We start from the raw sequence: 25343 nt of genomic DNA, 5'->3' as shown, positions 1-25343 counted from the left end.
GTTGCATGTGGGTAAAGTTAGTAGTTAAAGATCGCAGAATTGTGTTACTGAAACGAAAAAAATTGTTTAGCCTTCATGGAACCCGACCATCTGGCCAAAAGACACAAGCGTAACGTGCGTACGAAACGGACGAAACGGGAAGCCCCATATACCATCTACCCAGAAATTTTGGTCATCGTGGACTACGACGGGTATCGTCTCCATGGAGGCGACAACCTCCAAATCAAACGGTACTTCGTGTCGTTCTGGAACGGCGTGGACATGAGATACAAGTTACTCAAAGGACCAAAAATAAGGGTCTCGATCGCCGGGATTATCATCAGTAGAGTAAGTCACTTTATTTGTACTTTAACCTTAAAACCTACATCATCGTCTGTTTCGATCCCGATTTCCTGAAGGAGATGTTTCTTCGTCTTGGGGTAGTTCTCGAAGATCGCGTCTACCATCTCCGTACACATCTTCCTCCGCTTGTTGTACTCTTTCAACACAGCTCGGTACTCTCTCTCGATTTTGTCTTTAGCGGTTTTGTCGTAGGTGTCTTCAGGGTAAGCTTTCAGTTGCTCCCGGATTTGTTTGATCTCGTCTTCTAGATCTTGCTTCTTTTGTAGCAGCTGGTTTTTGGTTGGTTTTGCTTCAAACTGTCTCAACTGAGCTCTCTTTTTCTCTAGTTGGTCTTCGACGTCTTTGAGTTTGAGTGCTAGGCTCGAATTCTGGCGCTCGATTTCTAGCACGGTTGTCTCTTTGGAGGTACCAAGAGCCGAGGATTTTTGGGCCACGCAGTAGATTTTTTGCTTGCCGCAATTCTTCTCGATTACTCTATTCTGCTCGACGAGTTTATTGAGGGTTGTTACAATCTGGCTTTTGCCTAGCTTTTGGTTCAAACCTTGGAGGATGTCATTGGGTGTGAAGGGTCGGTTTTGGTCTGAGAGAAACTGGAGGACTTGATCTACGGCGCTGAAACAAAAATAGGTGTTAGATGATTAAGAGGGTGTTTTTGTAGGGCCGGGACGCCACCCCCTACTTGGAGCGCAACCGCGTGGGTCGCGACGCCATCGACTCCGCCGCCGCCCTCACCGACATGGGGAAGTACCTGTTCCGGGAGCGCCGCCTCCCCGTCTACGACATCGCCGTCGCTATTACAAAGTCAGTATACAAACCCCGCCCCCGCCCCGTCAAACCCGTTCTTAACCCCTCTGACCTAGGTACGACATGTGTCGACGTCGCAAAGGCGGGCGCTGCACCAAAGGAACCGCCGGTAAATTTCAACCCTTTCAGAATACTGTGCGTGTAAATTGCTGCTACTAACCCGGATCAATTACGACATCCAGGTCCGGACTAATCGTTCTAACTTACGTCAGACACGCAAACCCGTGACAGTTGTGGTGTTTAATTGTTTCTTAGGTATAGGCAGGAGCGCAGGAGTAAATAACCCAACAACAAGACACACATAATACACTAAGCCGATTATGACCGGGTCGTTTTTTTGCAGACTAGACATGTGCAGAAGGTCGTACCCCAACGATGTCTGCAATCGCGGCACGGCAGGTACGAATTCTCAGGCACGATCACTGTAGTTTCCGAGTTTCCCAAAAGATTGTAGTTCTTGTTGGCACGGAGAATTTCACCTGGGGTAGGATAAGTGGGGGCAAAGGTAGTACTTCCACTAGGCCGTTAAATCTAAATTCATAGCGCGCGCATCTCGAACACCACGGTACCACCTCGGGCGCCAATTTTCACAATCACCGACGCCCGAAACGCGTAACTTTGCCCCTCGCTGACCCCCCAACAACTGGCCCACCTCTTTTCACACTTCACACATACTATAACTGACTAATTCATTTAACAAACTAATTGTTTGTGGGGAGAGTTTTGTGTGGTGGACTACCACAGAACTGCTTGCAGCCTCTTCTGGTGACGGTACTCCCTCAATGTATTCTCTGTAATAACCAAACTTCCGCACAGGATTCGCCTACGTCGGAGGAGCTTGCGTTGTTAATAAGCGCCTCGAGAAGGTCAACTCCGTGGCTATCATCGAAGACACGGGTGGATTTAGCGGGATTATCGTAGCAGCCCACGAAGTAGGCCATCTGTAAGGTCCCCCACGTGCTGCGAAACCAGATTTGACCATTATGTTTCCAGATTAGGGGCAGTTCACGACGGAAGTCCTCCACCATCGTACCTCGGGGGACCCGGTGCCGAGAAATGCCAATGGACCGATGGGTACATCATGTCGGACCTTAGGCACACGGAAAGGGGCTTCCGGTGGTCGCCGTGCAGTGTCTCCAGCTTCCACCATTTCCTCAAGTAAGCGCTTGGGAAAAATTTAGGGACGGGTTTTTTTCTCTAGTATAAATCGTTATCTATGCAAAACATGTGTTTTAGAAAAACCAAGGAAATGGTTAATTAGTACCGACTAATTAATATTAATGCGGGTTGGTGTTAAGCAAACCAAAATTAATCTGGTCTGTTACATCAAACTAGGAAGAACAAGACACGGGTGTTTGTTCCGGATAAGTTTTGGTCTTTTGCTCGGTATATCAGATAATAATTTAGCTTTGCGTAATGCTGCTCATTAGAGTATAACATGTAGGTAGATGTGTGTGATTACTTCGAAGTGGTATTTCTGGGTTTGTATTTTGCGTATCGTGACCAAGTAAAAGGTTTAAAATTAACAGTGCACGCAATATCCTTAGTTAATTTCATCAAGATAGTTTACGTATTTGTAGAATACATAGCAGCTTTTGGGATAATTTAAAAATTTGACTTTGGATCAAATATTTCGAACAGGGAAAATAATCTTAATTATTAATATTTGCAAAATTTTGGTTCGTCAAGATCTCTACCTAAAGATGACTACGTATCTTAAGAAAAACGGACAAAATATAAACCCCGCCCACCCACCCTGTCTCAATTGTGACGATTTTGTTTATTCGTCGTACGTGAGGGGCGGAGTTTAATTGCAAACTCCCTATTTTTCTACGAAAAATTACCATGTGAAAAATGTCCTTAAGTAATCATGTTATTCAAAGAAAACTAAATGTATTAGTCAACAAAAAAAAACAAAATAGAAGCTCCACCCATCCGTCTCAATCACAATCGTGATGAATTTTTCATTAGTTGTCAGACTGAGGGGCGGAGCGTAATTGCAAAATCGATATTTCCCTATACAAATTTACCTTTTAAACATGTTTTGAGTTGCTCGTATTTTGCAGTTAAGCTCCGCCCCCTTGATTTACGGCGAATAAAAAAAATCATCACAATTGAGATGGGCGGGTGGGCGGGCTTTCATTTTGTCTTTTTGTTTTAATATGTGTAGACTCCGCCCCATAATTGAAAAATCCATATTTTCTTGCAAAAATGTACCAATTTAACAATGTTCTAAGTTTCTTGTTGTGAAAAGATGGATATATGTATATTAAGAAAAAAATGGCAAAATATAAATCCCGCCCACCTGCCCTATCTCAATTCTGATGATTTTTTTTATTCGTCGTAAGCCGAGGGGCGGAGTTTAATTGTAAAATCCTTATTTTTCTACAAGAAATTACCATGTAATCATGTTATTTTAAAGAAAACTAAATGTGTTAATTAAAAAGTAAAACCAAAAGAGAAGCTCCACCCATCCGTCTCGATCTCAATCGTGATGAATTGTTGATTCGTTCTCAGACCGAGAGGCGGAGCGTAATTGCAAAATATTTCCCTATAGAAATTTACCATTTTAAACATGTTTTAAGTTTCTTGTTGTAAAAGATTACTACACATATTAAGAAAACAAGGCAAAATGTAAGCCCCGCCCACCCGCCCAATCTCAATTGTGATGATTTTTTTTATTCGTCGTGAGTCAATGGGGCGGAGGTAAATAATCCCTATTTCTCTACAAGAAATAAAAAACATGCTTTTGAGTATCGTGTTATTCAAAGAATACTATGTATATTAAGAAAAAAACAAGCCAAAAATTAAGCCCCACCCATATCCATCCCAAGCTCAATTGTCAAGAATTTTTCATTCGTTGTCAGACCGAGGGGCGGAGCTTAATTGCAAAATCGACCACACATATTAAGAAAAAAAGAGGCAAAATGTAAGTTTTTGGGATATTTTAAAAATTCGAATTCGGACCCAAATATTTCGAAAAAAGAAAACAATTTTCCTCTGATGGGTGAAACATTACTCTGTTTTCCAAATCATCTGGTCTAAATCTATCTTTCAGTTTTTTGTTTTTTTTTTTCTTTGATTTTTGAATAACTTGGTCAAAGTCCAGTTTCTCAATATCTCCTCGTATGAAATTTTTTACTTTATCGAGCACCCTCTAAAATTCCACAAAGAGATTCTTTTGTTGATTTCGACCTCCAGAAGTCGTTTTGACTTTCATTTCTTGGAAAATTCCTACCATTTTATCAGAATCTCCAAAATTAAAAAGTATGGAAATTTAAAAAATTGATTTTGAAATCGAATGTTTGAGAAATTTTGGTTCCCGAATATAAATGTCCCATATTTTTCGATTCAGGTCGTCAAGATCTCTATCCCAGAATGTTTTATGGATTTTTAGGGAACTTCAGCAAAAGACTGATTATTAAATATGACATTTTGGACTTGTTACTAGGGACCTAAAATTACCTAAAAAAATTCTTACCTTTATTTCGACCTCTAGAAGTCGTTTTCGGGTTAATTTTTTGAAAATTCCTACCATTTTTCCGGAATCACCAAAATGAAATACATATATCAATTTTAGGGATATTATTTTAAAAATTTGGCTTTGGACCTGAATATTTCGAAAACCAGTTTTCCTCTCGACTTTGAAGATCATTTTCCCCTGATAGACGCCTCATTCCTGAGCCAACACGATTATTTAAAATTATTTTTGGACACCCAGTTTTTCCAAAGTTGTGCGAAACAAATCCTTATCAAAAATACTGCAATTACTCCGAAATTTTCGATATTCGCCTGTAACTTCGGTCCGGGATCATCAACACTCTGTTCTCGAGTCAGCTCGTCGAAATCTACCTCTCAGAATTTGTTATGAATTTTTACACAACTTCACCAAAGTTTTCGATACCCCAGTTTTTCGATTTAACCTTCTATCGGGCACTTTCCAAAATTTCCTAAGGAGATTCTTGTGTTGATTTCGATCCCTAGAAGTGGTTTTCACTTTTCAGTTTCATTTAGTGGAAAATTCCTTCCATTTTATCGGAATCTTCAAAACGAAAAAAATGGGAATTTCAAAACCGTAGCAGATAGTATAACAAAAAAAGTTACGACTACCGCTTTTCTTACATTTTTCACATCCCAGATTCTATTATGTACTAGTTTCCAGTCTCATTCGACAGAAGACCATAGTTAGCCCCGCCCACCCACCCTATCTCCTTTTCAGTGATTGATTTTATCCGATCTGAATGAAATGAATGATCTTATATTGAACAGAAATAAAATTAGTCGTTAGAATAAGGAGAGGGCGGGGGGTGGGCGGACCTAGTTTTGATAAGACTGATTTTGGCAAATGACATACCTTCTAAGAAAATAGAGGGTGGGTGGGCGGGGCTAGAATTGATAAGATAAGACCGATTTTGGTAAATAACATAGCCGCTAAGAAAATAAAGAGTGGGTGGGCGGGGCTAAAATTTGCTGAGATAGAACTGAACAATATTAAGAGTAGTCACTAGAATGACTGATTTTGGCACTTTTGACATTTTCGACCATTTTTCAACGATTTTCGAAATTTTCTTGTACATTTCGTATCCATGTCATTTTCGGCTTCGTTTCTTCCAAAATTTCCACCGTTTTTCGAAAATCGTTAATTGAAATATAGCAGTTTTTACAGGGGCTGGGCGGGCCTAGTTTTGATAAGACTGATTTTGGCAAAATCCAAATATTGAAAAATAAAAACTTTGAAAAATAGAAAAATGTAGAAAAAATTCCAAAATTCAGACATCTAAAATTTGAGAAATTGAAAAATTAAAAAATCGAGTAATCAAAAAGTCTAAAAATCGAAACCTCGGGAAAATGAGAAATTGAAAGGTCGGAAAATCAAATCGAGAAATTGGGAAATGGATAAATCGAAAATTTGGAAACGCCAAAAATTTATAAATCAAAAATTGAAGAATCAAAAAACTGAAAAATCCAGAAATCAACACACCAACAAATCGAAAAATTGAAAACTCAAAAATTCTAAAATTTAATCGTAAAATCCAAATATTGAAAAATAAAAATTTTGAAAAATAGAAAAATGTTGAAAAAATTCCAAAATTGAGACATCTAAAACTTGAGAAATTCAAAAATTAAAAAATCAAGTAATCGAAAAGTCGAAAAATCGAAACCTCCGAAAAATGAGAAATCGAAAAATCGGAAAATCAAATCGAGAAATTGGGAAAAGGATAAATCAAAAATTTAGAAACACCAAAAATTTAAAAATCGAAAAATTGAAGAATCCAAAAACTGAAAAATCCAGAAATCAACACACCAACAAATCGAAAAATTGAAAACTTAAAGAAATCTAATTTGCAAAGATTTGCCTTAATTTCCGTTGTTTATCTTTAATTTCACTTTATTTGCGACGTTTCGATGCTAAAATATCAATATCAAGTTCTCCATATTAAAAAAAATGATCACTTGGAATACCTCAATTTTCTTAGAAGGTATGTCATTTTCCAAAATCAGTCTTGACTTATTAGGTACTAGAAAAAGAAAATAGAGGGTGGGTGGGCGGGGCTAGTATTGACAAGATAAGACTGATTTTGGTAAATAACATAGCCGCTAAGAAAATAAAGGGTGGGTGGGCGGGGCTAAAATTTGCTAAGATAGAACTGAACAATATTAAGAATAGTCAGTAGAATGACTGATTTTGGCACTTTTGACATTTTCGACCATTTTTCAACGATTTTCGAAAATTACTTGAAGACATTTTCTTGTACATTTCGTATCCATAAGTCATTTTTGGCTTCGTTTCTTCGAAAATTCCCACCGTTTTTCGAAAATCGCTAATTGAAATATAGTAGTTTCGTCAAAATATAGATAAATAAGGAAATTATTATTAATTTTTGTTTCACAAAATACAATTGCTTAAATAATGTACTTTGCAGATTATATATATTTACAGAAATGTTTAAAATTTGGTTATTTGGGACAATAGAGAAGTCAGGACAGGTCAGATCACGTTAGGTCAAGTCAGGTCAGGTGAATAAGAAATAAATTTTATAGCAAATAGTCTAACAAAAAAATTACGAATACCGTGTTTTTTACTTTTTTCACACCCTAGATTATATTATTAGTTTCCACTTCCACTGTACAGAAAAACACAATTAGCTAGTACTTGCTAGGGTAAGACGGATTGTGGCAGATGACGTACCTTCTAAAAAAATAGAGGGTGGGTGGGCGGGGCTAGTACTTGATAAGATAAGACTTATTTTGGTAGACGCCATACCCTCTAAGAAAAGAGAGGGTGGGAGGGCGGGGCTAAAATTTGCTAACTGAACAATATTAAAAATAGTCACTAGAATGACTGATTTTGGCCCTTTTGACATTTTCGACCATTTTTCAATGATTTTCGAAAATTAGTTGAAGACATTTTTTTGTACATTTCGTATCTAAGTCATTTTAGGTTTCGTTTCTTCGAAAATTTCCACCGTTTTTCGAAAATCGCTAATTGAAATATAGCAGTTTTTACAGTTTCGTCAAAATGGCTCGGTATAAAAATTTTGTAGATAAATAAGGAAGTTATTATTAATTTTTGTGTCACAAAATACAATTTTTTAAAGAATGTACTTTGTAGATTTTATATATTTATACAGAAATGTTTAAAATTTGTTTATTTGGGACAATAGAGAAGTCGAGACAAGTCAGATCACGTTAGGTCAAGTCAGATCAGGTGCATATGAAATAAGAAATAAATTTTGTAGCAAATAGTGTAACAAAAAAAGTTACGATTACCGTTTTTTTTTTTTTTTACTTTTTTCACACCCTAGATTCTGTTATTAGTTTCACTCCCAGTCGACAGAAGAACATAATTCGCTAATACTAAGATAATACTGATTGTGGCAGATGACATACCTTCTAAAAAAATAGAGGGTGGGTGGGCGGGGCTAGTACTTGATAAGATAAAACTGATTTTGGTAGATGCCATACCCTCTAAGAAAAGAGAGGGTGGGTGGGCGAGGCTAGTACTTGATAAGATAAAACTGATTTTGGTAGATGCCATGCCCTCTAAGAAAAGAGAGGGTGGGTGGGCGGGGCTAAAATTTGCTAAGATAGAACTGAACAATATCAAGAATAGTCACTAGAATGACTGATTTTGGCACTTTTGACATTTTCGACCATTTTTCAACGATTTTCGAAAATTAGTTGAAGACATTTTCGTGTACATTTCGTATCCATAAGTCATTTTCGGCTTCGTTTCTTCGAAAAGTCCTACCGTTTTTCGAAAATTGCTAATTGAAATATAGCAGTTTTTACAGTTTCGTCAAAATAGCTCGGTATAAAAATTTTGTAGATAAATAAGGACATTATTATTAATTATTATTTCACAAAATATAATTGTTTAAAGAATGTACTTTGTAGATTTTATATATTTATAAAATTTGTTTATTTGGGACAATAGAGAAGTCAGGACAGGTCAGATCACGTTAAGTCAAGTCAGGTCAGGTGCATGAAATAAGAAATAAATTTTATAGCAAATAGTATAACAAAAAAAGTTACGATTAGCCCTTTTTTAAAATTTTCACATCCCAGGTTCTATTATTTATTAGTTTCCACTCTCACTCGACAGAAGAACATAATAGAACATAATTATCCCCCGCCCACCCACCCTGTCTCCTTTTCAGTGATTGATTTTATCCGATCTGAAGGAAAACGATAGGAATTTTCACGAGGTCGAAAAAACTCGAAAATTTCATATCGTGTATGGAAAATTAGAGCTTTTGGAAAAATGAGAAAAGATTTTCGAAATTTTTAGTTTCAAAATCGAATATTTAAGTTACATATTCCAAAACTGACCATATTCGATTTTGGTGATTCTGGAAAAATGGCTGGAATTTTCCAAGAAATGGTGTCAAAAATGACTTCTGGAAGTCGAAATCAACAAAAAAAAAATTGGTCTAAAGAGTTTAGACAGTACTTCCCTCGCTGTCGGAAACTTGACGACTGCATGCCTATTGTGTGTGTGAGTAAAGTAAATTTACGCTTTCATTTATTTTCTTGAATCACCCTGTATATGCAAATCCAAAAAATATGAATGGAGTGATAGATCACAAGTACAGACTGATCATATTTTGTACATTTTAGATATGATTTATTCGGCAAATTTTCGAGCTGACGTCATCAAGTTTTTGGAGGGGATAAGCAAATATATTTTGACTAAACATTTATTATGCTCTTTATAACCTTAAAACATCTGCAAGATGTCAGAGCATTCCGTTTTGTAGTTCCTGATTAAATCAATAAAATATATTTACGCATTCATTAATTTTTTTGAGTCACTCTGTATATGCAAATCCAAAAAATATGAATGGAGTGATAAATGACAAGTACAGCCCCATCATATTTTGTACATTTTAGATATGATTTATTCGGCAAACTTTCGAGCTGACGTCATCAAGTTTTTGGAGGGGATAAGCAAATATATTTTGACTAAACATTTATTATGCTCTTTATGACCTTAAAACATCTGCAAGATTTCAGAGCATTCGGTTTTGTAGTTCCTGATTAAATCAATAAAATATATTTACGCATTCATTAATTTTTTTGAGTCACCCTGTATATGCAAATCCAAAAAATATGAATGGAGTGATAGATCACAAGTACAGACTCATCATATTTTGTACATTTTAGATATGATTTATTCCACAAACTTTTGAGCTGACGTCATCAAGTTTTTGGAGGGGATAAGCAAATATTTTTTGACTAAAGATTTATGATGCTCTTTATAGCCTTAAAACATCTGCAACATTTCAAAGCATTCTGGTTAGCAGTTTAAAAATTAAATTTCAAAATGTTGTTTTATAATTTTGATTTTTTTTTCAAAAATCTGGACGTTTCGGGTGAAAAGTCGATTCAGAGTTGTAAACTACATGTGTAGGACTATGTTATTTTATACAATTGAAAACCCATTTACTATGTACAATTTTGAAGTGACGTCATCGCATTAGTGGTGGGGATGATTAGACAAATTTTGGTTAGCGTTTTACCATCTACATGATATTCTTAATATAAGTACAAAATTTCACAACAATCGGTCGAGTACTTTCGGAGATTATCTGTCTAATAAAAATCCGGGACAACAGACGGACAGACGGACGGACAGACGGACAGACGGACAGACGGACAGACGGACAGACGGACGGACAGACGGACAGACGGACAGACAGACGGAAATGGGAGACCTATTTCTTCGTCTTCTAGGGGTCATGAAAGATCGAGAAAACGTAAAAGTAGAGAGTCGGCCGACGGACTCGATTACAATACTTCCTTTGCTTACGCTCGGGAAGTAAAAAATATCTTTGGATAATTTTCTAAAGTACACCGAAAAAATAGAAAAGTTGCATAAAAGTCCACAAAAAATTATGGGATGGAGGCGAGCTGATTCGAAAAACGTAGGCTTTGATGAGCCCAGACCAGAATTTTAGAAATATTCCGTTTCAAAATCAAATTTTCAAAATATCCCTAAAATGGCCATATTTAATTTTGGTGATTATGGAAAAGTGATTAAGATTTCGAAAAAATGTGGCAGAAAATGACTTCTGTGAGTCGAAATTAACAAAAAAAAAATGTCTGGATTGTTTTCTAAAGTCCTCGTAAAAAATAAAAAACATCATTAGGTATACAAAGTATTGAAGAATTGAAATTCTGACAAAGTTGGATAAAAGTCCACAAAAAATTTTGGGATAGTGTAGACACTGAGGAGTTAATTAAAAAAATGTAGCCTTTGATGACCCAGAGCAAGATATTCGAAATTTTCTGTTTTAAAATCAAATTTTCAAAATATCCCAAAAATGCCCATATTTTATTTTAGGTAACTAATTGAAATTTCGAAAAAATGTGACCGAAAATGACTTCTGAAAGTCGAAGTTAATAAAAAAATGTCTGAATAAGTTTCTAAAATGCTTGGAAAAAAAATAAAACATTCCATGAAAATATTGATAAATTGAGCTTTTAGCAAAGTTTGCATTAAAATCCATAATAAATTATGGGATATTGTGGATATCGACGAGTTGATTCGAAAAACGTAGCTTTTGATGGGTACAGATCAAAATTTTGAAAATTTTCTGTTTCAAAATCAAATTTCCAAAATATTCTTGATTTATATTTTGTTTTAATGAATGTGTATTTTATCTTAAGATGTTTAATGTGAACTATAATGTAGTGTATCTAAGTTTATAATGGTATTTGTGACTTGTGTAAAATATGTTTTATGTCCTATACATCAATAAAGTTAATTCAATTCAAAAAATTCAATTCAATATTCCAAATGGCTATTTCATTTTGGTGATTAGAGAAAAGTGGTTGAAATTTCGAAAACATGTGGCCGAAAATAGCTTCTGGAAGTGAAAGTGAACAAAAAATGTCTTTAGATAATTTTCTAAAGCGCTGGAAAAAAATCAAAAATTGAGCTTTTGGCAACGTAACGTAAAAGTCTACAAAACATTCTGGGACATATGGTTCAGATTAAGATTTTCAAAATTTTCTAATCCAAAATCAAATTTTCAAAATATCCCAAAAATGGAGAAGTGATTGAAATTTCAAAGAAATGTGGGCGAAAATATCCAGAATAAAAAAAATCTGGGTAAGTTTCGAAATTGCTTACAAAAGAAAAAATTTTTTATAAATACAATGGCAACAGTGAAATATCGAAAAACTGAATAATCGAAACACTGAAAATCGAGAAAATGAAAAATCGAAAAATATAGGACTAAAAAGTGAAAAATTCTAAAACCGGAATAAATAAAATATATAATATAAAATAAATACCGAAAATTCTAAGACAGAAAAAACCGAAAAATCGAAAATCAAAAAATGGAAAAATTGAGTAATCAAAATTGGCTAAAAACAAAAAATCGAAGTTATTAATTGAAAAATTTAGAATTAAAAATAAAAGTGAAAAATTGGAAAATCGAAAAACCGACAAACTGAACAATCAAAAAATCCAAACATTGAAATATCAATAAATCAAGAAATTAAAAAAACGCGAAAAGTCGGAAAGGCGAGAAATCGAAATATCAAACGATCGAGAAATTGAAAAATCCAACAACTGGGAAATCAAAATAGTTCAAAATTGAAAAATCGAAGTTATATACTGAAAAAATAAAAAAGCAATTCTTCGTCGAGAGGTGGGGAGCGGGCCTAGTTTTGATAAGACTGATTTTGGCAAATGAGATACCTTCTAAGAAAATAGAGGGTGGGTGGGCGGGGCTAGTATTGATAAGATAAGACTGATTTAGGTAAATAACATAGCCGCTAAGAAAATAAAGGGTGGGTGGGCGGGGCTAAAATTTGCTGAGATAGAACTGAACAATATTAAGAATAGTCACTAGAATGACTGATTTTGGCACTTTTCACATTTTCGACCATTTTTCAACGATTTTCGAAATTTTCTTGTACATTTCGTATCCATAAGTCATTTTCGGCTTCGTTTCTTCCAAAATTTCCACCGTTTTTCGAAAATCGCTAATTGAAATATAGCAGTTTTTACAGTTTCGTCAAAATAGCTCGGTATAAAAATTTTGTAGATAAATACATTATTATTAATTTTTGTGTCACAAAATACACTTGTTTAAAGAATGTACTTTGTAGATTTTATATATTTATCAGAAATGTTTAAAATTTGTTTATTTGGGACAATAGAGAAGACAGGATAAGTCAGATAAGTTAAGTTAGGTCAGGTGAATAAGAAATAAATTTTAGAGCAATTAGTAGAACAAAAAAATTTACGATTTCCGTTTTTTTTTTTTATTTTTTCACACCCTAGATTCTATTATGTATTAGTTTCCACTCTCACTCGACACAAGAACATAATTATCCCCGCCCACCCACCCTGTCTCCTTTTCAGTGATTGATTTTATCTGATCTGAAAGAAATGATCTTATATAATAATAATAATATAATTTATTGTCCAACAGAACAAATATTCCACTTACTGGACAATTTCCAATAAAACAAATTAAAAATAAAAGAAGACAAAAATAGTAATATATACCAAAAAATATAAATAAAAAGCACGTTTAGCATACCAAATAAAAAGAAAAGTAAAGTAAAGTAAATTACATTAAATAAATAAACTATCAATAATAGGGATAGTACAATAGAAAAAAACAAAATATATATCCCACCATTTACCTTTTATGTAATAGAAAATAAAAAATAAAACAATAGAGAAATTATAGAGCATATTTCACTATCTACTATATTGAACAGAAATAAAATTAGTCGTTAGAATGAAGAGAGGGAGGAGGTGAGCGGGCCTAGTTTTGATAAGACTGATTTTGGCAAATGACATACCTTCTAAGAAAATAGAGGGTGGGTGGGCGGGGCTAGTATTGATAAGATAAGACTGATTTTGATAAATAACATAAGCCGCTAAGGAAATAAAGGCTGGGTGGGAGGGGCTAAAATTTGCTAAGATAGAACTGAACAATATTAAGAATAGTCAGTAGAATGACTGATTTTGGCACTTTTGACATTTTCGACCATTTTTCAACGATTTTCGAAATTTTCTTGTACACTTCGTATCCAGAAGTCATTTTCGGCTTCCTTTCTTCGAAAATTCCCACCGTTTTTCGAAAATCGCTAATTGAAATATAGTAGTTTACAGTTTCGTCAAAATAGCTCGGTATAAAAATTTTGCAAATAAATAAGGAAGTTATTATTAATTTTTGTTTCACAAAATACAATTGTTTAAATAATGTACTTTGTAGATTTTATATATTTATACAGAAATGTTTAAAATTTGTTTATTTGGGACAATAGAGAAGTCAGGACAGGTCAGATCACATTAGCTTAAATCAGGTTAGATGAATAAGATATAAATTTTATTACTTTTTTCACGCCCTAGATTCTATTATTAGTTCCACTCCCAGTCGACAGAAGAACATAATTCGCTAGTACTAAGATAAGACTGATTGTGGCAGATGACATACCATCTAAAAAAATAGGGGGTGGATGGGCGGGGCTAGTACTTGATAAGATAAGACTGATTTTGGTAGATGCCATACCCTCTAAGAAAAGAGAGGGTGGGTGGGCGGGGCTAAAACTTGCTAACATAGAACTGAACAATATTAAGAGTAGTTACTGGAATGAAGAAGGGGTGGGTGGTTGGGGCTACTATTTGCTCATAAAACTAGAAATACGACCGAATTTACAATATTCTCCTCATTTAAATGGTGTAAATTTACGTAGGAGTTCAAATTCGAGCTATATTTGGTTTTATATGGACACTCTTTGCATTCATACCATTTAATATCCTTTTCGTCCAAATGGTCGACATTTATATGGATTTTTAACTGCAACTTGTGTTTGGCTTTAGACACTTATCGCAACTATACCATTTAATATCTTCTTCATTCAAAAGCTGCGTATTTATGTGACACATACACTTTCGAAAATTACCCAAAAAGATTATTTTGTTCATTTTTACCTCCAGAAGTCGTTTAATTTCTTTGAAAATTCCTACCAATTTTCCAAAATTGCCAAAATTAAATGTCAATTTTTGAGATTTTAAAAAACTTGATCCCAAATCTTTGGAAAACCAGTGTTCCTATAGACTTTGGAAGTAAGTAAGTTTCCCCTGATAGATGTGTCATTGCTGACCACACACAATTTTTTTCATTATTTTTGGATCCGTTCAAAAATGAATTAAATAACTCAAAAATGTTACTGATTTTGGACCCTTTCTAAATTTGATCGCATTTTTTTCTCAGTGGGGACACGGCGACGTGCCTCTACAACGTCCCTCACGAAGACGACAGCCTCCCACGGGTGCTCCCCGGCAAGCTCCTGACCCTGGACGCCCAGTGTCGCCGAGACCGAGGAACCAGCGCTTGTTTCGTACGTCGCCCCACCCCCAAAGACACTTTATACCAATTTATCGTTACAGAAAGACGACAGGGTCTGCGCCCAGCTCTTCTGCTTCGACGCTGGTAGCGGCTACTGCGTGGCGTATCGACCCGCGGCCGAAGGGTCGCCGTGCGGCGATGGACAGGTACGCCAAAATCGCACCCATTCAAGCACTAACTCCCCTCTTTTGCAGTACTGCCTCAACGGGCGCTGCGTGGCCGAGCACGAGAACATCATACCCGACTACACCCAGAACACGCCGTCTTACATCAGAAACGGAAACAACCAGGGTCGGCCTTTGTAAGTTTCATTGCCGATTAACACCGCTTGTTTGTGGCACGATTAACATGATTTACACTTGGAACAGGTTCCACGAGGACGAAGAGGAAACGCCAAACTCACACAATGATTACACAACACACCCCTATTCCACCCAGTCCCCGTTCCACCACTTCACCCCTTCGAGATTCAACAGCCCCTTTTCGACCACCAAGTCCCCCTACGATTTTAACAGTTTCGCCCGCCATTTCACGAGTCAAAACCCCTATCAAGGCACGAAGAGCTACTTCGGCCAAACCACCCCCAACCCCTACGTGGGGAATTATTATCAGTTGAGGCGGCAGACGACTAAGAGCCCTTACGATTTCGCTAATTTTGGAAGAAACACTTACGATATTAGTAATAACGATCTAAAGCGGTCGTATAACCCGGCTAGTTATTTCAGCGATAGTAGTAATGTGAGAAATAAAAGCGCCCTGGGTAGTAGGGGGAGATAAGGGTAAGAGATCACCATCCGTCATACGTCATCCCTGTTAGTCGTCGTGATTAATCTCTTAATCAGCATGAACTTTTTACTTTTCCTGTAACGTGGTTCTGTATTCATTCTTCGGACTACTCTTTGTTCAACGTGAAAGCGACTTTCCCCTTCGGTGCCTTTGTAAAAAAAAAATACTGAATACGCCGCTATTAACACAAACCATGACTTTATCACACTACTCCTTTCCTGGACTACTTGGACTGACACCAACACACTTGATCACTGTCTTGGTAGATCTTCATCGGAGTAGCTACATATATTTTCCATTTTTCTCTGTATTGTGTTCCTTATTTCTCATCAAAACCAGACACATATAGGCTATATTGCACGTGTGAACAACGTTCCTCTTGGTTAGAAAACACGTATCTTAAAGTCTTGGAAACTCGTGCAAACGCCTATATAATTCTGGAAACTAAATTTAATCTGACTGTGTTCACTTTTAATTTTTTTGTGTTTTTTCAGTTAGGAAAACTGGCCGAAAGCGCTGCAAATCAAACAAATACGTAAGTTTTAAGGTGTGTCCAGAAAGCCCCACCTGTGGACAGTTTAGTGCCTTAGCGAAGTGATGATGAAAATGGACTTTCAACACGTATTGTTAAATTAATAGTAGCCGTAGTACCATAGAATATTTGCTATATTTGTAATGTAAATAGTGCGTATGTTTAAATATACTGCCAATTCATAGCATCATTAGAACACGTATTGTGATGACCTATTTATAAATGTACTATATTTATCGAAAAGGCAGAGTGCAATTTTGTAATAAGCAAAATTTTTACAATTGTTGTTATTTAAAAAAATAAAACCTAAAGAATTCGTAGTTAAGTTCCTACCACCTTTGTAAATTATAGTAATTAAGTAGGACGCCACTGTAAAATAAATGTGTATTATAGTGAGTATTAAAAAACCAATAGCCACAACGAGATTTTTTACCCCACGTACCAGTGAATTAGTGCTCAATGGCAGCAAAGTAGGTGAAGACATCGATTAAATTAATACCTGGTGATCAAAAAGCTTTGAGATTAGAGTTGGCCATGGAAATATTTGTCATGTCTTTTTTGATTAAACTGTAAATGTCAATTATTGAAATACAAATGAGGTTATGTCTGACCTTTACAGTTTAATCAAAGACATGACAAATATTTCCATGGCCACCTCTAATCTCTACTCTAAAAAATTGAATTTTCTATACCCCTAAGCACATGTTTCTTGTGAAGGTCACATTTAATATTTCCGGTACTATAAAGTACTTGCTAAGATAAGACTGATTTTGACGAATGACATACCCTCTAAGAAAATAAAGGACGGGTTGGTAGGGCTTGCACTTGTAAAGATAAGACTGATTTTGAATAATAAATATTCCGAAAAATTCGAAAACTGAAATTTCGAAAAAATAAAGAATGGAAAAACTGACAAATTAAAAAATTGAAAATTTGAGAAATCAAAAAACCGAAAATCCGAAAAGCAAAAATCGAAAAATCAAAAGATCGAGACATCATGAAGTTGAAAAGTCGAAAAATTGAGAAATCGAAATAGACCAAAATCCCAAAACTGAAATATCGAAAAACTGAAAAATGAAAGAAAAACTGAAGAATGGAAAAACTGAAATATCCTAAAAGTGAGAAACTAAAACTCTGAAAAATTGAGAAATCGAAAAATTAAAAAAGTGGAGTCGAAAAATTGAAAAAAAATCCAAAAATTGAAAAATCAGAAACCTGAAAAATCGAGAAATCGAAGAATTGAAGAACTGGAAAATCGAAACAGCCGAAAGTCAAGGAAAGGGGAAAATCAAAACATCGAAAAATTGAGAATTTAGGAAAGTCAAAAACTGAAAAATTGAAATATTTAAAAATCGTAGAATTGAAGAGGAGAAAAATTGAAAAAACGCAAAACTGAAACATCGGAAAATTGAGAAATCCTAAAATTGAAAAAGTGAAGTCGAAAAATGTAAAAAAAATCCAAAAATTAAAAAATCAGAAACCTGAAAAATCGAAGAATTGAAGAACTGGAAAATCGAAACAGCCGAAAGTCGAGGAAAGGGAAAATAAAAACATCGAAAAATTGAGAATTTAGAAAAGTCAAAAACTGAAAAATTTAAATATTTCAAAATCGTAAAATTGAAGAGGAGAAAAATTGAAAAACGTAAAACTGAAACATCGGTAAATTGAAAAATCAAAAAATTGAAAATCGAGAATTGAAAAACTGAGAAATTGTAAAATCGAAACATTGAATAATGAATAATCTGAAAAATTCCAAAACAAAAATTTCGAAAAATTGCAAAATAAAAGAAAAACTGAAGAATGGAAAAACTGAAAAATTATAAAATTGAGAAATCAAAAAGTCCAAAAAGTGAAGTCAAAAAATTAAAACCTTAAAAATTTGAAAAACTGAAAATTCAAAAACCTAAAAATTGAAAAATTGAAGAAATGAAAAATCGAAATAATTAAAAATCGTCAAATTGATGAGGAGAAAAACTGAAAGAACGCAAAACTGAAACATCGGAAAATTGAGAAATCGAAAAATTGAAAAAGTGAAGTCGAAAAATCTAAAAAAAAATCCAAAAATTGAAAAATCAGAAACCTGAAAAATCGAAGAATTGAAGAACTGGAAAATCGAAACAGCCGAAAGTCAGGGAAAAGGAAAATAAAAACATCGAAAAATTGAGAGTTTAGAAAAGTCGAAAAATGAAAAATTGAAATATTTCAAAATCGTAAAATTGAAGAGGAGAAAAATTGAAAATCGAGAAATTGAAAAACTGAGAAATTGTAAAATCGAAAAATTGAATAATGAATAATCTGAAAAATTCCAAAACAAAAATTTCGAAAAATTGCAAAATAAAAGAAAAACTGAAGAATGGAAAAACTGAAAAATTGAAAAAGTGAGAAATCAAAAAATCCAAAAAGTGAAGTCAAAAAATTAAAACTTTTAAAATTTGAAAAACTGAGAATCAAAAACCTAAAAATTGAAAAATTGAAGAAATGAAAAATCGAAATATTTAAAAATCGTAAAATTGAAGAGGAGAACAATTGAAAAAACGCAAAACTGAAACATTGGAAAATTGAGAAATCGAAAAATTGAAAATCGAAAAATTGTAAAATCGAAAAATTGAATGATAATCTGAAAAATTCCAAAACTGAAACTTCGAAAAATTGAAAAATGAAAGAAAAACTGAAGAATGGAAAAACTGAAAAATTGAGAAACCAAAAAATCAAAAAATCAAAACCTTCAAAAATCGAAAAATTAAATAATCAAAAACCAAAAACTTGAAAAATTGAAGAATCGAAGAAATGTAAAATCGAAAAACAGACTTTATAAAAGTCAATTTTGAAAAATTGAAAAATCGAAATATTTTAAAAATCGTAAAATTAAAAAGAAAAATTTTAAAAACGTAAAACTGCAAAATCAGAAAATTGAGAAATCGAAACATCTAAAAACTGGAAAATCGAAAAACCGAGAATCCGAAAAGTAAAAATCGAAAAATCAAAAGATCGAGAAATCGTGAAGTCGAAAAGCCGAAAAACTGAGAAATCGAAATAGGCCAAAATCGAGAAATTGAACAATCAAAATATTGAAGCACCCAAATCTCGATACATCGAGAAATCAAAAAATCGAAAATTTAAGAAACCGAAATAGGCCAAAATCGAAAAAATGGAAAGTTAAAAGTGGCACAATTGGAAAATTGAAAAATCTAAAAGCGGAAAAATAGCAAAACCGAAAAAACTGAAAAATGGGAAAACTGACAAATCAAATAGGCCAAAATAAAAAATCGAAAAGTTAAAAATTGAAAATCTGTTAAATCAAGAAAATGAACAATCAAAATATCGAAATATCCAAATCTCGATAAATCGGGAAATCAAAACATTGAAAAATCGAAAATTTTAAAAATTAAGAATTAAAAAATTGAAAATTTGAAAAAACGTAAAATTGAGAAACAAAATCTAAAACTTGGAAGTCGAAAAATCGAAAGATTAAGAAATCGAAACATTTGAAAAATTAAAATATCGAAAAACTGAAATGAAAAATCGAGAAATCGAAAAAGTAAAAAAATCGACACCGAGAAATCCAAAAATTAAAAATCAAAAAGTCGAAGAATCGAAATACTGAAAAATCCCAAAAAACACTAAAGAATGGAAAAACTGAAATATCCAAAAACTCAAAACTGAAAAATGAAAAAAAAACTGAAGAGTGGGGAAAACTGAAATATCCAAAAACTGAGAATCTAAAAAACTGAAAAATTGAGAAATCGAAAAATCAAAAAAGTGAAGTGGAAAAATCGAAACTTTAAAAAAAATCCAAAAATTAAAAAATCAGAAACCTGGAAAATCGAAGAATTGGAGAACTGGAAATTCGAAACAGTCAAAAGTCAAGAAAAGGGAAAATCAAAACATCGATTAATTGAAAAATTGAGAATTTAGAAAAGTCAAAAATTAAAAATTTTAAAAATCGAAATATTGAAAAATCGTAAAATTGAAGAGGAGAAAAATTGAAAAAACGTAAAACTGAAACATCGGAAAATTGAGAAATCAAAAAATTGAAAATCGAAAAATTGAAAAATTGACAAACTGTAAAATCGAGAAATTAAATAATACATAATCTGAAAAATTCCGAAACTGAAATTTAGAAAAATTGAAAAATTACATAATAACTGAAAAATTGAGAAATCAAAAAGTCAAAAAATCAAAACCTTAAAAATTGAAAAATTAAAAAATCAAAAAACTAAAAAATTGAAGAAATGAAAAATCGAGAAACTGAGAGTTATTATAAAAGTCAATTTGAAAAATTGAAAAATGGAGATATTTAACAATCGTAAAATTGAAGAGGAGAAAAATTTTAAAATGTAAAACTGAAATATCGAAAAAATGAGAAATTGAAAATCGTGAAATTGAAGGATTGAGAAAAATCAGATTATTGAAAAATCGAAACATCGAAAAACTGGAAAATCTAAAAACCGAAAAGTAAAAAAGCGAAAAACCGAAAAATCAAAAAATCAAAAGATCGAGAAATCCTGAAGTCGAAAAGTCGAAAAATTGAGAAACCGAAATAAGCCAAACTCGAAAACTCGAAAAGTTAAAAATTGAAAAATTGGTAAATCGAGAAATTGGACAATCAAAACATTGAAACATCCTAGTTTCGATAAATCGAGAAATCAAAAAATTTTAAAATGCGAAAAATGGAAATATTGAAATATTGAGAAATCGAAAGATCAAAAGATCGAGAAATCGAAGTCATTCAGTCAAAAAATCGAAAAACTGAGAACCCGAAATAGGCCAAAATCGAAAAGTTAAAAGTTGAAAAACTGAAAAATCTAAAAGCGGAAAAATAAAAAAAACTAAAAAACGGAAAAATAGAGAAACTGGGAAGCCGAATAGGCCAAAATAAAAAATCGAAAAGTTATAAATTGAAAAACTGTTAAATCGAGAAAATGAACAATCAAAATATCGAAACATCTAAATCTCGATAAATCGGGAAATCAAAACATTGAAAAATTTAAAAAATGAAAATTAAAAAATCGAAAAACTGAAAAAGAGAAAATCAAAAACAAGGAAGTCGAAAAATCGAAAATGAAATCGAAACAGTTGAAAAATTCGGAAACATGAAAAATTGGAATATCGGAGAACTGAAATGAAAAATCGACAATTGAAAAATCAAAAATTTTTAAAATTGAAAAATTAAAATATCAAAAAACCGAAAAATCTAAAATTTAAAAATCGAAAAATTGAAAAATCGAAAAAGTTACAAAATCGATACATCGAAAAATCCAGAAGTCAAAAATCGAAAACTCGAAGAATCGAAATATTAAAAAATCCCAAAACGGAAATATCGAAAAATGAAAGAAAAAGTGAAGAATGGAAAAACTGAAAAATCCCAAAACTGAGAATCTAAAAAATTGAAAAATCGAAAAATCAAAAAACTGAAGTCGAAAAAGCGAAACAATAAAAAAAATCCAAAATTTGAAAAATCAGTAACCTGAAAAGTGAAAAATTCAAACATTGATTAATTGAAAAATCGAAAAACTGGATAAGTCAAAATTGAAAAATAGAAATATTTAAAAAAAAAATCGTAAAACTGAAGAGGAGAAAAATTTTAAAAACGTAAAACTGAAACATCGGAAAATTAAGAAATCGAAAATTGAAAATCGTGAAATTGAAAAATGAAAGAAATCCCAAAACTGAGAAATAAAAAATTTGAGAAATTGAGAAATCCAGAAATCAAAAACGTGAAGTCGATAAATAAAATAATTAAAAATTCATGCAAAGTAAGTCCAAACGTTTCCAAAAGATAAAAATAACTACACTCTTCCGAAAAAAATCGATTGCATGATAACGATCCCAACAGTCTTGTTATTTTTTTTTAGTACCAAACAAAAAATAGTTGCATGTCAATAATTAACACGGGTACCTACCAAAATGTTCACTTAGGATGTGTAGCAGATCACGGCTTATAGATCAGATCGTTTCTGAACGCTTTTAGAGTCGACATTGGCTTGAGTGCGCTCTGGTCTGTAGATCAAACCAGTTCTCAAGCGACGAAATTATATACCCTCTAAGAAAATAGAGGGTGGGTGGGTGGGGCTAGTATTTGCTAAGATAAGTCTGAACAATAACAAGAGTAGTCACTAGAATGAAAAAGGGGTGTAGAAAAAACTAACATTTCACTAACTTATTTTATTTACTGTAAAATGGAGAGTGAATTCTATTTTGAAAAACGCGATGATTGATAATGCGATAATGGAATGAAAAGACTGGTATTAAAAAACCCCTTAGCGAGAACAACATTTATTAAACAAAATAACCGTCAAAAACAATTCATCCTTACATATATATCGGATTTGCCACATTTTAATACCTACACCGAAGACAAAGGAAGACCTACGTAGACAAAGGAACACCACGTAGCCCAACTTATGTAACTTTCCTCTCCGTCAGGCCCGCGGCCTTGAGCGCTATGCGCACTATCATCACCCCAGACAGTGCACACACCACCCCGGCGGGCATCACCTTCCCCGAATTGTAAAACCTGTACCCCATGACTCCAGCCAATATCGAGCTGGTGACCAACTGCACGGAGTAGTTGGCGGGGTCCTGGCTCACCTGGTACGCCCCATACGCTAGCGCGCCCCCGAACAGCAACCCCGCCGCCAGCGACGGGATCGACCCTGTATACAAACAAAACGCAGCGTTTTTCGACAACATAACCTCAAAATGTTACCTGCTCTGTAGTAGCCCAAAATGCCGCCGGCGGCCACCGCCCCCGCGTATATAAAACCGGGAATGTCCACGGGCATTACGATTAAGTTTTTCGTCGGTTTTTGGCGATTTGCGCGAGAATTGGAATGACAAGATTGACAGTTGGTTTGACGGATGACGCAGTTCAAAATGAACGCGGATTAATTTTGCTTACCTCATTCTCGGTGTTATCACGATGGTCGAGGCTGGTGGTGATAATGGAAGCGAATTGATAATGCGGAGTTTCTGCGCTGGTGATAATCTTGTGGTTGAGGTTGAAAAAAGCGCGCGTTATAGTGACAAATGACAGATGGGGAGGTCGGAAGTGCCTAAAACCACGGAAACGGTAGATTCAATTTTGAAATCTAGGAAACCCTTTTAAAACAAATTACGACGTCAATACAAGATTGGATGTATATACAGAGTCATCAAAATTGATTAAGAGAGTTGGTACTCCCTGTTTTTGCCGTGAAGTTTGTCAACCTTATGACAGATTTATTTAAGGTTATGTGGCAATGAATTCAGTGGCGTGACAAGAGAACTGGGGGGTTGATTGTAGAACTCACCTGAATCAGTTGCGGATACGAAAGTTGCCTTCTTGCAAAGTTGGAAACGATTTTAACGTTTGTACGAATCGGCTTGGTCGATGCGCACCCTATACCCAATCGAACAAATCTAAAATTCGAAAAATTGAAAAATGTAAAATATTAATAATTGAAAAACGAAAATATAGAGAATTTGAAGACTCGACAAATTAAAAAATCGAGAAATCGAAAAACTGAAGAATCTAAAATTGAAGGATCGAAAACTCGAAAAGTCCAAAAATCGCAATACCGAGACATCGAAAAATCCATAATTAAAAAAATCGGAAAACTAAAGATTCGAAAAACGAAAATTTCAAAACTGAAATGACGAAAAATTGGGAAATCGAAGAATTAAAAAATCGAACACTGAAAAATTGAAAATTCGGAAAATCGAAGAGCCGAGGATTAGAAAATCGAAAAACCGAGAAATCGAAACATCGAAAAACCGAGAAATCAAACTAGCCAAAAACCGAAAAGCTAAAAATTGAAAAATTGAATAATTTAAAATTCAAAAAATTGGAAACTCGGAAAATCGAAATACCAAGAAATCGAAAAATCGAGACATCCGCAAATCGAAAAACTGAAAAATTTAAACTTAAAAAAATCGGAAACTTAAGAAATCGAGAAATGGAACAATCGAAAAATTGAAAAATCTAGAACCTAAAAACCGCAAATTTGAATAATCGAAAATCGAAAAATCCAAAAATGGTTAACCGAGAAATCGAAAACACCATAATTAAAAAATGGGGAAACTGAAGTTTCAAAAAATTGAAAATTTCAAGACTAAAATGGCGAAAAATTGGGAAAAGGAAGAATTAAAAAATCGAACAACGAAAAATTGAAAATTCGGAAAATCGAAAAGCTGATAAGTCGAAAACCGAGAAATCGAAAAGTTGAAAAACTGAAACATCAGATCAAGAAAACGAAAAGTCGAAAAATTAAGAAATCGAAATAGCCCAAAATCGAAAAATTGGAAAGCTAAAAATCGAAAAATTTAAAATTCAAAGACAAATCGATAACTTGAAAAAACGAAAATTCGAAAAACTGCACAGTCGAAAAAATGAAAAACAATCGAAATCTCGATAAATGTAGAAATCGAAAAATTGAAAAACCGAAAAGTCGAAAAATCGGAAGATCGAAAAATCGAAACGTCAAAATCGAAAAATTGAAGAATCTAAAATGTAAAGATCAAAAACTCGAAAATCAAAAATCGAAATACCGAAAAATCCAAAAATCGACACGAAAAATTGAAAAACTGAAAAATTTAAACTCAAAAAAAAATTCGAGAAATGGAACAAACGAAAAATCGAAACATCAAAAAAGCGAAAAATTGAAATCGCTAAAATCTTTTTGATCGCAAAATCAAAAAAAGTCATCAAATCGAAAATCGAGAAATCGAGAACTCCGTAATTAAAAGATCGAAAAATTGAAAAATCGGAAAACTGAATTTTCGAAAAATTGAAAAATCGAAACATCGAAAAATTGAAAAACTGAAACATCAGATCAAAAAGTCGAGAAGTCGAAGAATCGAAAAATTGAGAAATCAAAATATCCCAAAACCGAAAACTTAAAAATTGAAAAATTGAAAAATTTAAAAACCAAAAAAATTGGAAACTCGAAAAATCGAAAAACTGAACATTCGAAAGATTTTGATAAATCGAGAAATGCAAAAATTAAGAAATCGAA

At 33.6% G+C, this 25343-nt stretch overlaps 3 protein-coding genes across 6 annotated transcripts in view; 1 reads left to right on the top strand and 2 right to left on the bottom strand.

Annotated features, from left to right (window-relative positions):
* Positions 1 to 16767, top strand: part of LOC135126073 (A disintegrin and metalloproteinase with thrombospondin motifs like) — a 91860-nt gene extending 75093 nt beyond the window's left edge. For 2 of the 4 annotated variants that reach the window (XM_064051866.1, XM_064051865.1), the window contains exons 7-16: positions 71 to 327; positions 1001 to 1143; positions 1490 to 1545; positions 1963 to 2089; positions 2140 to 2304; positions 14895 to 15021; positions 15071 to 15175; positions 15224 to 15330; positions 15398 to 15808; positions 16310 to 16767. In XM_064051866.1, the coding sequence (XP_063907936.1) occupies positions 71 to 327; positions 1001 to 1143; positions 1490 to 1545; positions 1963 to 2089; positions 2140 to 2304; positions 14895 to 15021; positions 15071 to 15175; positions 15224 to 15330; positions 15398 to 15806 (1496 nt within the window). In that variant the 3' untranslated portion in view covers positions 15807 to 15808; positions 16310 to 16767. Of the gene's footprint in view, positions 1 to 70; positions 328 to 1000; positions 1144 to 1202; positions 1256 to 1489; positions 1546 to 1962; positions 2090 to 2139; positions 2305 to 14894; positions 15022 to 15070; positions 15176 to 15223; positions 15331 to 15397; positions 15809 to 16309 lie in introns of all 4 variants that reach the window. The other 2 variants (XM_064051867.1, XM_064051868.1) reach the window with 2 other exon arrangements.
* Positions 314 to 23426, bottom strand: LOC135126074 (homologous-pairing protein 2 homolog). Its single transcript, XM_064051869.1, has 2 exons — positions 23249 to 23426; positions 314 to 954 (listed from the first exon to the last, which is right to left on the bottom strand). The coding sequence occupies exons 1-2, from the start codon at positions 23251 to 23253 to the stop codon at positions 333 to 335; spliced, it is 627 nt and encodes a 208-aa protein (XP_063907939.1). The 5' UTR covers positions 23254 to 23426; the 3' UTR covers positions 314 to 332.
* Positions 22608 to 23236, bottom strand: LOC135126075 (transmembrane protein 14C). The gene is made up of 2 exons (XM_064051870.1): positions 23057 to 23236; positions 22608 to 23003 (listed from the first exon to the last, which is right to left on the bottom strand). The coding sequence occupies exons 1-2, from the start codon at positions 23130 to 23132 to the stop codon at positions 22750 to 22752; spliced, it is 330 nt and encodes a 109-aa protein (XP_063907940.1). The 5' UTR covers positions 23133 to 23236; the 3' UTR covers positions 22608 to 22749.
* Positions 23427 to 25343: the final 1917 nt, after the last annotated feature.

Source organism: Zophobas morio, unplaced genomic scaffold, assembly GCF_036711695.1.
Source record: "Zophobas morio isolate AGI-343-1 ecotype UQ-CSIRO unplaced genomic scaffold, CSIRO_AGI_Zmor_V1 ptg000010l, whole genome shotgun sequence".
Lineage (NCBI taxonomy): Eukaryota > Metazoa > Arthropoda > Insecta > Coleoptera > Tenebrionidae > Zophobas > Zophobas morio.
This window is presented reverse-complemented; position numbering and strand designations above follow the sequence as displayed.

Excerpts from the sequence above, each read along its gene's own strand:
- LOC135126075 (XM_064051870.1), bottom strand. The coding sequence starts at position 23,132 with ATGCCCGTGGACATTCCCGGTTTTATATACGCGGGGGCGGTGGCCGCC. Across the intron at positions 23,004-23,056 it reads TTTGGGCTACTACAGAGCAG|GGTCGATCCCGTCGCTGGCG; the intron begins GTAACATTTTGA and ends GTTTGTATACAG.